This window comes from Tenrec ecaudatus, chromosome 12, assembly GCF_050624435.1.
Source record: "Tenrec ecaudatus isolate mTenEca1 chromosome 12, mTenEca1.hap1, whole genome shotgun sequence".
NCBI classification, from domain to species: domain Eukaryota; kingdom Metazoa; phylum Chordata; class Mammalia; order Afrosoricida; family Tenrecidae; genus Tenrec; species Tenrec ecaudatus.
Genome location: NC_134541.1, coordinates 3,749,535 through 3,761,867, shown reverse-complemented (window position 1 = coordinate 3,761,867; position 12,333 = coordinate 3,749,535). Strand labels below are relative to the sequence as shown.

Sequence of the window (12,333 nt, the reverse complement as noted above, 5' to 3'; positions counted from 1 at the left end):
TTGTTTCTGTCCCTTGAATCTGTTGGAGCCCCCCCCCCCGCCCCACCCCCACTGCTTACGGCCCTGCGCTGCTTGGCCCTCCCTCATTGTTGCAGCTGGGATGGAAGGTTTAATGAGGACACAAGAGGCACCAACGCTGTGGGTAAGAATGAAGTGTTTTTTTCAATGGATCTGCATGGGTTCTGTTTATCTGCATTCTCGGGGAGAGAGGTGCCCCCTGAGAGGAGAGTGGGCAGTAGCCTGGTGCTGGGGGGAGGTGACCCTTAGTAACAAGACGGTCATACTCAGCTTCCAGAGGCAAGCTGGTGACGTCAGAGGCTGGCTCCCATGCCTAGCCTGGGGATAAGCTTCGCAAATGACAACTTTAACCCCCAGGTTCTAGAGTGAGGGGTGGGATTGACCCCCAGAATCTGGATAGCCGGCCTGTAGGTGGGCCATATGGTCTGGTAAACCTGTTTCTTCCCAGGCTGCCTCATCCCATTGGCCTAGGGTCAAGGCCCTGCACCCCTGCCTCAGTTTCCTCAAGTGGAAAATGAAACAGCTGATTAAGAGAGAAGTCCCCCTAGGCTTCCAAACCCCCAATCTGTAGACTGATCTGTTTAAGAATCCAGAGGTTGCCAAATTGGACGCAACTGAGGATTTTAACACTAACTGGGCTCCCCCCACCCACCCTGCCCTCAAAAAAACAAATTCAAAACTGATCAGAGACAGCGTCAGCTGTGTAGAAATCAGATCTGCTTTGATTGAACCCGGATCTACCTGGGGGGGGGGGTAAGAGTCAGATCTGCATCTGAACTGAGAAGCAGAGGCCGGCCAGGAGATGGACAGCCTGCAGGAAGCGCCCTGAGAGCAGCGACTGCAGCACTCACTCGTGTCCTGATGTGTGTTTATTTCTACCTTCCTGCACCCGCCCCGCCCCCCCTTCTTTCCCTGCTGTGTGTCTGAAACAGGCTTGTCTAGTGAGAGGCAGAAGGGACCACGGTCTGCAGTCAATACTGCAGCTTGGAGCTGGGACTGCTGGGGGGGGGGGGCACAGCCTGACCAGAACTCCTTAAGCAAGCTCTCAAGTGCAGACGGTGACTATGTGGTAATGCTCCTCAAAGGGGCCCAATAAGGCTACACGGAGAGAAAGGATTCGGAGGGCCTAGCTCCTCACTGTTTCCCACCCTTTGCATCCCTATCAACCTCCCCCTTCGCCTTGCTTCTCTGGCTTTTTTTTTCCTTTTAATGGAGTCCCTCCCCCAAACTCCCCCCCCCACACACATTTAGATACACTATAAAATGGCATTCTCTCTGCATTCCAGCTGCCCACCCACTTTTTGAAGTCCCCTCCGATTTCTTTCTGTGCTCTGGACCATGCGGAGAGCAAGGGCTTTTGTCCAAACCTCCTCCCCACAGCCAGTTTTTTACACACACACACACACACACACACACACACTCTCTCTCTCTCTCTCTCTCTCTCTCACACACACATGATAAAACAACATCGGTTTTAAAGGGGGCTTCTAGCAGATGACATGGTTATAAACCCTTGAGTGTTACATTTTAGCTATTAAAAAAGAATTCTTTTAAAAGTTTAAAAATTCTCCAAAAAAATTAAAAATTAAAAAAGTAAATTAAAAAAGTAAGGTGGGGGGGCCCAACTCACTGCCATCGAGTCAATTCCGACTCACAGCAACCCTATAGGACAGGGTAGAACTACCCCTGTGGGTTTCTAAGACTGTCACTCTTTACAGGAGTAGGAAGCCTCATCTTTCTCCTGTGGAGCAGCTGGTGTTTTCGAACTGCTAACCTCATGGCTAACACCATGTAACCACTACCCCACCAGGGCTCCTCTTTTTTTTTTTTTGGAGAAAGGTGGTCCATGTTAGAATAACATGACTGATGCCCACTCTCTCGTGAGAAGGTGAATTTTACTACTGTTTCCTAATGGCACCTTCCCTTTTGGCCACGGTGGCACCAATGCCTAGTGATTCACAAGCAACACGGCAGTCGGTGGCCTGGGGACATAGCTGTGAAATTCTGGGCCACTGTCACCTGTTGCCAGTGCTGCAAAGACAGGACAGAGAGGAACTGGTGCCCCACAGTCCCCCCACCCCCATGTAGGACTGGGGGTGGGGGCAGAGCCTGTGCTCTAAGTTTTAGGGACCACTCCTTACATGGCTGTCAAAAGGTAGGAGGCTGCAGCATGGGGCAGGGGTGCCACGATGGAAGAGCTGAAGTCCAAGTGAAGCCACGGTCCAGGGGAACCCATCATGAAATGGGGGGAGGGCCCATATACACGAAAGGCCCCTCTGGCAGGAAGACTTGCAGATGAGGGGACAGGAAGCAGAGCTGTTAGTGGTCACAGTGAGTCTTGAAGGGCTAGGAAAAGTTGGGGAGGGTGACGACAGCCTGTCCATTTTTCAGGAGCCCTAAGGAACATGAGCGGGCATTGCTCTGAATGGCCAGAGGTAGCCCTGGAGGACGATGCAGGGGACCTCGGAGGAGGCCTGGTCCTTTGTAGACACATGCCTAAAGTGGCTGCATCTCATGGGGACGGTAGAATTGTCACACAGCACATGACAAGATTGAAAACCCAGCAGGTCTCAACTATGTGGAAATCCAAGCCCATAGTTAAGGTGGACATGGGGCAAGGCTAACCTTGGAGGTGCCCTGTGGTTCCCCCACCCCCAGATTGGGGGAGGGGGCTGGAAAGACACAACTTGCTGGGAAAGGGCACGCCCTCCCTCCCACCCCCACCTCCCAGGACAGAGCTGCTTGTGGGAGCCTGCCTGGGTTAGATTTCATTAGGACAGTCCACTCTGAGAGGGGGAGAGAGAACACACACACAGACAGACAGACAGCAGCTGGAAGGTCCAAATTACACCATTCCCCCTTCAAATCACACACTGGTTACTAGGACCGCCCCTCCCGCACCCCGCAGGGGGTGCCTGGAATCTCTACCCTGAATTACAGAAATCCTAAGCAGAGCTCCACAAAGGAAAGCCAAATGCATCATCCAGATTGCCCTCCTCTGCCCCGCCCTCCTCCCCCTCCTCACTTTCCCCTCTGTGTCCTCCATCAATTCAGGGGACTCTCAGAAGCCCACCCAAACCCCCACATGCCCCAGGTGGCGGGACGGCTGGGGGAAGCAGAAGGAGGTGTACTTCTGAGGCAGGGGCTGAGGGGAGGGGGCAGGGCTCTGGAAGCCCTGACGGGGCTTTGTGATCTGGCAGACCCAGTATTATCCTAAATCCGCTAAAGGCCAGCCCTGCTTTTGTGCCTGGCCCCGGGGTCTCGCCTCAGCCATGGGAAGCATCTCCTGTTGCTGCCATTTGCCTGTGACAGGCTGGTCACGCAGCCTCTTCGGCAGAGCACAGGCTGCTGCTGCCTCCACAGGCCAAGGCTGGCAGAGGAGACGTGAGCAGGCAAAGGATGCAGGCAACGCACCTTAAGAGAACAGTAATTAATTGAATAGCTTCAAAGCCTTATTGCTATTCGCCACTCAGACAGCGCTCAGAAAACGTCTGTCACCAGGAGGCTCTTCCCTATACATGGTCCCCTTCCTGCCTCTTTAGAAAGAAACCCACTGACCTCCACCAGCAGAGAGGGTCCCACAGAGCCCACAAGGCCTGGCCCCAAACTCACAGGCCCTACAGTGGTGCATATGGCAGACAAATGCCTAAAAGACTCTGTGTGTGTGTGTGTGTGTGTGTGTCTGTCTGTCTGTCTCTCTCTCTCTCTCTCTCTCTCTGACCTGCCCCCCACCCCCACCCCCCCAGCTTCTTCGCCTTCCTCCCCTCTGCCTCTCAGGGGACATCCCCCTCGCGCCGCCACCCGCTCAATTGTTGTTGGCCACAGGGATGAATTAAGAACATTTCAGCCAGCTATTTAAAATATGGGATGTGCTCTGGGACTTGAGCAATGAGACCGTAAGTACAAACACAATCAATTGTTGATGGTAATGTATACTGCCAGAGAGGTGCCACCGTAAGCACCAGGGTGCTATGGGGAGCCCCCCTCCCCACCGCCAAGGGAGGGGCTATGCTGGTAGCCAGCAGCTTGTTAGCTTCCACACAGAGAAAGAAGCAAGGTCATTGTATTTGGGATTACTGATTCCCCCACGGCTGAATTTGCCACCTGTGGCTCCTGGGTCATTTGGTCTGAGAGGCAGCCTCTCCTCTGCAGGCAGAGGTCTCAGGCTGAGAGAAGCCTTTCCCCTCCCCTGCTGTCGGCGCCAAGTGCCGGCAAGCCTGCCTGTTTTAAAGAGCCAGGGCTAAGCCACTAAGGAAGGCAGGGTCTGGGTTTCACAGAAACACTTCTGTGAATAGACACGACATCCCTCCCAACCACTCACGCCACGAGCACACACACGATTCCACTTCCCCTTCCTTAGTTCTAGAAACCTGTTCAGTTCCACCACACACCTGCCTCTTCCCCGCCAGAATTCAAAAGCTTACGTTCAAGGGGCTTCACAATCATAATATTATCACAGCAGATTCTAAAATCCATGCCCACCCCCACCTCCTTCACCTGCTGGGATCCAGGCCAGTGAACAGCCTGGACCCCCAAGGTGCCCCACCCACCCACCCACCCACCCACCCACCACCACCACCACCACCACCGACTCTTACCGCCCTGGGTTCTTCAGATTCCCGTGGCCACCCAGCTGTTGCTCTGGCAGTCAGCTCTTCACACGCCCAGCCAGCCTTCTGAGGTCTCCCACACTTTGAGGGTCTCACGTGGAGCGCCCTGTTGCTCTGTGGTGGTGGAGTGAGCCCTGCACCAGGCCAGTCGCTACAACACACAAGCAGTAGTAGGCAGGTGGGGGCCCTGATAGGTTGGGGGTTATGCTTCCTAGCCCTCACCTTTCAGGTGATCCCTACTCACTCCAGCAGTGTGCGCCTTTCCTCAGCCTCTACCAGTGGTGCTCAGCAAGTAGGAGAGGTCTCTTCCCACCTCCCAACATTTGGCAATATCTCGAGACAGTTTTTTTTTTTTTTTTTGGGTTATTACGACTAAGGGGATGCTACTGGCATCTAGTGGGTAGAGGCCAGGGATGCTGCTGTACAGCACCCTATAGCACATGAAACAATCGCCACCAGAGTTCCCTCCCACCGGCCAGGTAGCCACAGACCAAGGCTCTGAGGTCTCTAGTCCACGTGTTGACCCACTGGTGGGCTCTCCCCAGTCCCCTCCCACCCACACCTCTCCCCTGATCTCTCCAGTACCTTCGATCTCTCCCTAGTCCCCTCCCACCCACACCACTCTCCCCTGATCTCTCCAGTACCTTCGATCTCTCCCCAGTCCCCTCCCACCCACACCACTCTCCCCTGATCTCTCCAGTACCTTCGATCTCTCCCCAGTCCCCTCCCACCCACACCACTCTCCCCTGATCTCTCCAGTACCTTCGATCTCTCCCCAGTCCCCTCCCACCCACACCACTCTCCCCTGATCTCTCCAGTACCTTCGATCTCTCCCCAGTCCCCTCCCACCCACACCACTCTCCCCTGATCTCTCCAGTACCTTCGATCTCTCCCCAGTCCCCTCCCACCCACACCACTCTCCCCTGATCTCTCCAGTACCTTCGATCTCTCCCCAGTCCCCTCCCACCCACACCACTCTCCCCTGATCTCTCCAGTACCTTCGATCTCTCCCCAGTCCCCTCCCACCCACACCACTCTCCCCTGATCTCTCCAGTACCTTCGATCTCTTCCCCAGTCACCTCCCATCCACACCACTCTCCCCTGATTTCTCCAGTACCTTCGATCTCTCCCCAGTCCCCTCCCACCCACACCACTCTCCCCTGATCTCTCCAGTACCTTCGATCTCTCCCCAGTCCCCTCCCACCCACACCACTCTCCCCTGATCTCTCCAGTACCTTCAATCTCTCCCCAGTCCCCTCCCACCCACATCACTCTCCCCTATCTCTCCAGTACCTTCGATCTCTCCCCAGTCCCCTCCCACCCACACCACTCTCCCCTGATCTCTCCAGTACCTTCGATCTCTTCCCCAGTCACCTCCCATCCCCACCACTCTACCGATTTCTCCAGTACCTTCGATCTCTCCCCAGTCCCCTCCCACCCACACCACTCTCCCCTGATCTCTCCAGTACCTTCGTTCCGACTGTGTCACCAACACTTCTCTCTCCTGGAGAGTTTAATGAGCTGCAGGGATGTCATCTCCCCAAAATTTGACAGGTCACTTGCATTTAGGGTCTTTCTCTTCAAAACTTCACCCATCTCTCCAATGAAATATGCTGTAACATTCTCTCCCCCCCCCCCCTCAACCCTTGCAGCCTGCCCAACCTTCCACCAAGAAGCCTGGTCACTATGCCAGCTCCTCCTCACACACACACACCCCTCCCCGCACCATCTCACCCCAGTGACCCACCATCCAGATGCCAGCCTTTGACCCTTCCAGCTCTGGGCCCTTCTGGGATCAGGATTCCTCTTGAGTCCTTGCCCACATCTTTCACTGTGCATGGGGATGGGGCCCCTCCCTAAAGAATGGGGGCCAGCCACAGCCTGGTTTGTACAGAACCCTGCTAGCTTTGATTCTCCAGTACTGGTCTAAGCTGCTCCTGTAGCTGGGCTCAGGTGGCCCCTTTGCAGGACAAAAGCAGCTTTTTAGTGTCTCACCAATTTCTGATAACAGCCTGGTCCTTCCTGCCAGCCTGAAAAATCCTATCTTGCTGCTCTTGGCTCCTCTTACTGCTCCCTGTACCCAACATGGCTTGTTCCAACCTCACAGCCCCCAGTAGGACTGTTTCTCTTCACCCCCACCTGGTCACAGTCCACTAGGGAGCCCCACTGAAGTGCTATCCCCCCCCCAAAAAAAAGAAGGTTCCCCAGGTCTCCCAGCTAGGGGTCTTGTCTTGGATCTGCCCAATCCTTATTCCACCTCCACCCCCATATCTACCTGTTCCCCTGGCAAGGACCCAAGGTAGACAAGAGAATGGAACAAAGGGATCCACAACCCCTTGGGCATATTGGGCAGGGAGGCTCTGGACCGTTTCTTGATGGGTGACCCCTGGGTTAAGTCACCTCAATTTGCATCCACATTAATGGCTGCGGGCCAGATCACGTGAAGTCCAGCCACCTCTCCAAGGGTCCCCATCTTGGCGGTCACTGGGACTCCAACCCCAGCTTCTGCTGACCTCAATCCTACTTAACGGGTCTCTGCTCCCTGGGGCCGCAGCTCTCTGCGTCAGGGTCAAGGCCTGAAGCGCCCTCCCCCACCCCAGGTGCCCTTCCCTCCCCCCCCCCCCCAAGCCTTTGTGGGGCAAGCCCATCTCCATCTACGAGTCCGAGGTTTGGCCCCTGGGACCCCACAACCGCCCCCCCCCTCTCCACCCAGTCTCTGTGACCTGTAACGTCAGGGAGAGTGTCCCCATGGGGCGAGCAGCCTCGAGGTTTCTCAGGTCTGGCCGCCATACCAGGCCGCCAACAACAGCGCACGACTTCTTGGGGCGTTCCAACGAGGCGCCCCCTAATGGACCACCTCCTCATATCCTGTTTCCGGCCCGATACCCCCTGCTCATTCGTCAGGAAACCTTGATTGGCGTGACCCCAGCCCAATAGTTGACCCCGCCCTAGGGTCGCCTGGGAGCCGCGTTGGCAACTGGGACCCAGTTGACTTATTCAATGGATGCCAGATGGTTTAGCCATTTTGCCCTGGGGTAGGTAGTTGGCCAAAGTTTGAACCGAAAGTTCAGTGAAGGCACATGGATATATGTAGGTAAACCCATAGGGCGCGGTAGGTGCGTCTTTGAGGGCCCCCCAATGTTACCCAGGGGTCTGGTTTTGTGAACTTTCCTCTCTGCCTACAGTCACATGTTGGGTAGGTGCGGGGAGTCGGGGGTTGGGGGGCATTCACGTGTGTGGTGTGGCTGGGGTACCCTCACCCTAATAGATGCGGTGGACTTACGGCGGGGCCGTAGCGTGGTTCGCCTGTCCGCGGCTGTGGATACAGAGATCCAGGCGGCGCGCCCTGCCGCCACCGCGCGAACCCATCGCCGGGTCCTATCCCCCTCCCTGTGATCCCCCATGCCAGGCAACCACCCCTCATGCCCTCCTCCCTGCCCAGCTGCTCTGCACCCAAAATTGGCTCGCGCCCCGAATCACTTACCGGAGGAACTGTCCCGATACCTGCTGGCAGGGTTTGCCGCGACCGGCGAGTAGCGATGTCCCCGGCGGACTGGAATCCCTGCGCAGACCCCAGCGTGATGCGCGATCCGCGATGCGCGTGCCCGTGTCTAGCCCACCTACACTGTGCGGCTGTTTCTCCCGTGCGCACTCCAAACCCAGCGTGCGCTTTGGCAACGGGAGCGCAGCTGATGCTACTGGATATGTGGCGGTGCTTGGCGCTGCCTCTGGGAGCTCTAGTAGAGGAAAAGTGAAGTGACCACCCCAGCAAACCCTTAGTGAGGGGAGAGGGACTGAAGAGGGGTCGGGGTGGGCTTAGATGTGCTGACGTATCTGGCAGCTGATGCCAGAAGCGGGAAGCGGCGCGCTGCTGGTGGCGCGGCGCGGATGTGCTGTGGACCCAGAGCGCGCAGGGCTGTCCAAACTCAGACCACCCCAGACTGCCCTTAAACCCCCAACCAAAATCCCTTGCCACCCTTAGCCAAAATGGTAGGGCCCATGGAATTCTGAGGCCTGCATTCGGGTGTGTGTGTGGGGGGGGCGGTCTGTGCTCTCATCACGCCATGAGCTGGTGCCGCGGAGCTGAATAAGCGGACGCCTGGGGAAATTAACCGGCTCTCATTGTGTGCACCCAAGACCCTCTTATTTTGCTGCATCACCAACATGGACACCGCGGGGGAGGGGGGGGGAGGACCATCTGTGTGCGCCCCCCTCAGAGACCCCCCGAGTGTGATGGGGACCGGGAACATGGAAGCGTTTTACGGGAACCAGTCTCGGCAAGCAGCAAACAGAAGCCGCTTGGAAAGTGCCCTTTGGCGTTTTAAAAACAAACTGGCTCCGCAGCACACTGCAGCCCCTGGCCCCGGTCTCATTTCCGCCCCTCTGGTGGGCTCACGACCACCTGTCGCATCGCCGCGCATCTGCGCCCACCTTCTCCGCCGCTTTAAGCCTAGCGAGCAGGCAAGACTAGGAGCTGCTAGCGATCGGAGGCGGCGGGGAGACGCGGGGGGGTTTGCTGCCAGGGCGGGGGGCTGCGGCAGAGGGGTTCAGGGGTATCTGGGGTGATGAAAGCCTCCTGCAGTCCCCCCTCCCCTCGGAGAAGAGCAGTTGGGTCCGGGAGGGGAGGGTTTCAGCTCCTGCGCTCCAGCAGCCCGGGTGCCCACGTCTTGCGTCACGTGTCTGCAACGCAGGAGAGCTCGCTCGCTCGCGCTCTCTCTCTCTCTGGCCGAGGCAGAGGCGAGGAGAAGGACTCCAAATCAGTCCGGGAGAGGAGTGGAAGGAGCCAAAACGTCCCTGCGAGGCCTGCGCTCACCAACCCCCTACCCAAAGTCGGAGGCTTTACCAGCTGGAGGCACCGGCTCCCAGAGCCATCTGGGCATCTGGACAAGCATCCCCTGGTGGCGGAAAGCGGTACTGCGAGCGATTTTCGGACCAAATCGACGCGCTGCTGAGAAGGGTCAGGAGGGGTTGGCCTGCTGCTGAGACAGACCTGAGGGCATAGGGGAAGGGCTGGGGGGGTAGCCAGGGGCAACCTGAGGGCGTAAAAAGTGGCAAAAAAGGAGTTAAGACTCCAGTAGCAGAACTTTTTGATTTTGCTTCTGCCACGGTCTAGGGTTCAAGGCCTTGCTCCTACAGGCCTCCTAGAGGCTAGATAGTGAGTTTGGAGCACCCTAGAGGTGGGGGGGATACCAAAAAAAATTTTTTTTCAAAAATTTTTTTCACCCTAGTTAGGTTGGGTGCCCCGTCCCACGGGGCCCCAAAGTGAGTATAAGAGGCCGCCACCGTGTTATGGGCTTGCGCAACTGCCTCAACGGCAATAATATGTCAGGACAACGCGATAGCCCCCTTGAGCCCGGGCAACAGCCCCAGCAACCGTTGGAGACCTCAGGGGCACTTACCCCCAGTCTTGGGGCTAGCTCAACCGAAGAATTGGCGACCGAACCGACGACTATCAGCGAGTCTGTCACCATTGAGGCTGCCAGCGAGGCCTCAGGGCCTACCCAGGTCTCCAGGCCCTCATCCCAGGGCTTCGGACAGGCCATCGAGGAAGTTGGAGGCGTGGGAGGTTCCAGCCCACCACCTGAAGAATCGATGCCCTTCTATGCCAAGGAGCCCACATCAGAAGGCTTCTGGCCTACCCTGGAGCAGCCCGGAGCCCACCGTGGGGTCGGTGCAGGCCTCAGGATCCAGAGCCAGGCAATTGTGGAGCCTAGAGCCTTCGATGACGCCAGTGGAGACCTGGGAGACTACAGTCCACCACCGGAAGAATCTATGCCCTTTGAGCAGCAGAAGTCCGCCCAGGGAGTCATCAGCCCAGCTTCCTTGCAGCTCCCTGGGCCAAGCCCAGGTTTGGGGGTGCCCAGTGCACCCCCCGAGCAGCCTGAAGCCCTCGGGCCTGCCAGCCCTGGCTTCAGAGGCAACAGCCCTCCCCCTGAGGAGGCTGTGCCATTTGAGCTCGGAAGAGCAGCCTCTGGGGGTGATAGCCCACCCCCTGGGCACCCCGGAGCCTTTGCTGAGTCCTACGGTGGAGACCAGACCACGGCAGTCTCGGCCCCGGGTGCGTTCCTCCTCTCTGCCTGCGCGGAGGCGCCCCCCCTCTGGGTCCCCGGAGTGCCCATCTATCCAACTGGAGAAGCGGCTGCCAGAGCGTTTCTTGGCTTCGCGGGCACCAGCCCCCCCATGGAGATCTCCAGACCCTTCTTCGAGATTGGCAGCGCCCCCCATGGGGTCGACGACGCTCCCGTCAACATGGACAGCCCCCCAATCGTGCTTCACGACCCGCCCATCGAGATCTCCAGAGCCCAAGACGAGGCAGAGAGCGCAGAAGGAGAGAGACCCCCAGTTGAGGGAGCAGCATCTGAGATGGAAGGAAGCTCTGGAGCTGCAGGCGCCGAGGGAGGCAAAGTCCCCACTGCCCGGGATGAAGAAGCCCCTGCTGCCACCGGGGCCACCGCTGCCACTAAGGGAGCAGCCCCTGGCGCTGCCGCCGCTGCTGCTGCTGCCCCAGCCTGGGCCATGCCTGGCGCTGCCGCCGCTGCCCGGGCCGCCCCTACCCGGGCCGCCCCTGGTCGGGCCGCCCGTGGCCGGTCTGGCCCTCCCCGGGCCACCCCTGTCGCCGCCTGGACCAGCGCAGCCGACCGTCCCCATCTGCAGCTCCTCCGACCCCCCAGCCCCGAGATTCAGCCGGCCGATCTCCCTAGTCCGGTCCCTCCTCGAGCGGCTGCCCGGCGGGCGAAGGCTGAGCGCGGCCGCAGCCGCACCCGCCGCGACCCTGGCTCCGATAGCAGCGACGACAGCGGAGACGAGGACATCCCGTCCGGCTGCTTCTTCTGGAGGAAGTGGAAGAAGAGCAAGCACTCCAAGAGCGAGCGCTCCAAGAGCGCTCAGAAGAGCTGCTGCAACTTTTTCCCCAAGTTGCTCACCGGCGCCTTCGGAGTCTGCTTCAGAAAACGCACCCGAAGCACAGAGCCCCGAAGCGCCTCCCAAGTCCAGGAGATTCCTATGTCGGAGAAGCGGCTCCAGAAGCGCAAAGAAGCGATGGAGAAACGTGCTCAGAAGCGTGCGGAGAAGGTTCGGAGCAAGATCATCGACAAGCAGCTCCAGGATGAAAAGATGGGGTACATGTGTACGCACCGGCTGCTGCTTCTAGGTAATGCGGCGGCTCTGCCCGCGAGCAGAGCCGCCGGCGGCCGGGGAGGGTGGCAGGGCTGCCTGGTGGGGCGCAGGGCCCGCGGCCGAGGAGGGCCCGGGCAAAGGCAGGAGCGCCTGCCGCAAAGTTCCTTTCAGGGGCCCTAACTTTGCCCGGGGCGCGCGAGGGGTTGGGGGACACGGGTGGCCTAGTGGCCTCCAGGGAGAAAATGTGGCGCAGAACGACCCTGAGGGTCGTTCCTGGCTAGACATGCCAGCGCCCGCACCGTAAGCTGCCCCGGAGCCCCAGGGGTGGAGGCCTGCAGGACAGTGGGCTGGGGAGGGGGCTGGGGGCTTCAGGTTGAGTCAGGACCCTCTGGGGAGGGGCCCGGGGCTCCCCTGGCGACGTGGCTGGGGTGCGGTGGCTGGGGTCGTTGGGAAGGTGCGCCCCGCCTCGCCTGGCCCCGCTGCTTGGACTCGGACAGCTTGTGTCGTTGGTGTGTGTTGGTGTTACATTCTATGTGCGCCTGTGCATGATACGCTCAAGTGTCCCCAAATCCCCCTACCCTGAGTATCC

General features: G+C 58.6%; 1 protein-coding gene across 1 annotated transcript; it reads left to right on the top strand.

Annotated features, from left to right (window-relative positions):
• The first annotated feature begins 9,917 nt into the window (after positions 1–9,917).
• LOC142422280 (guanine nucleotide-binding protein G(s) subunit alpha isoforms XLas-like) lies at positions 9,918–11,924 on the top strand. Its single transcript, XM_075527686.1, has one exon. It carries the CDS (start codon positions 9,918–9,920, stop codon positions 11,922–11,924), a length of 2,007 nt encoding a protein of 668 aa, XP_075383801.1.
• Positions 11,925–12,333: the final 409 nt, after the last annotated feature.

Excerpts from the sequence above, each read along its gene's own strand:
- LOC142422280 (XM_075527686.1), top strand. The coding sequence starts at position 9,918 with ATGGGCTTGCGCAACTGCCTCAACGGCAATAATATGTCAGGACAACGC.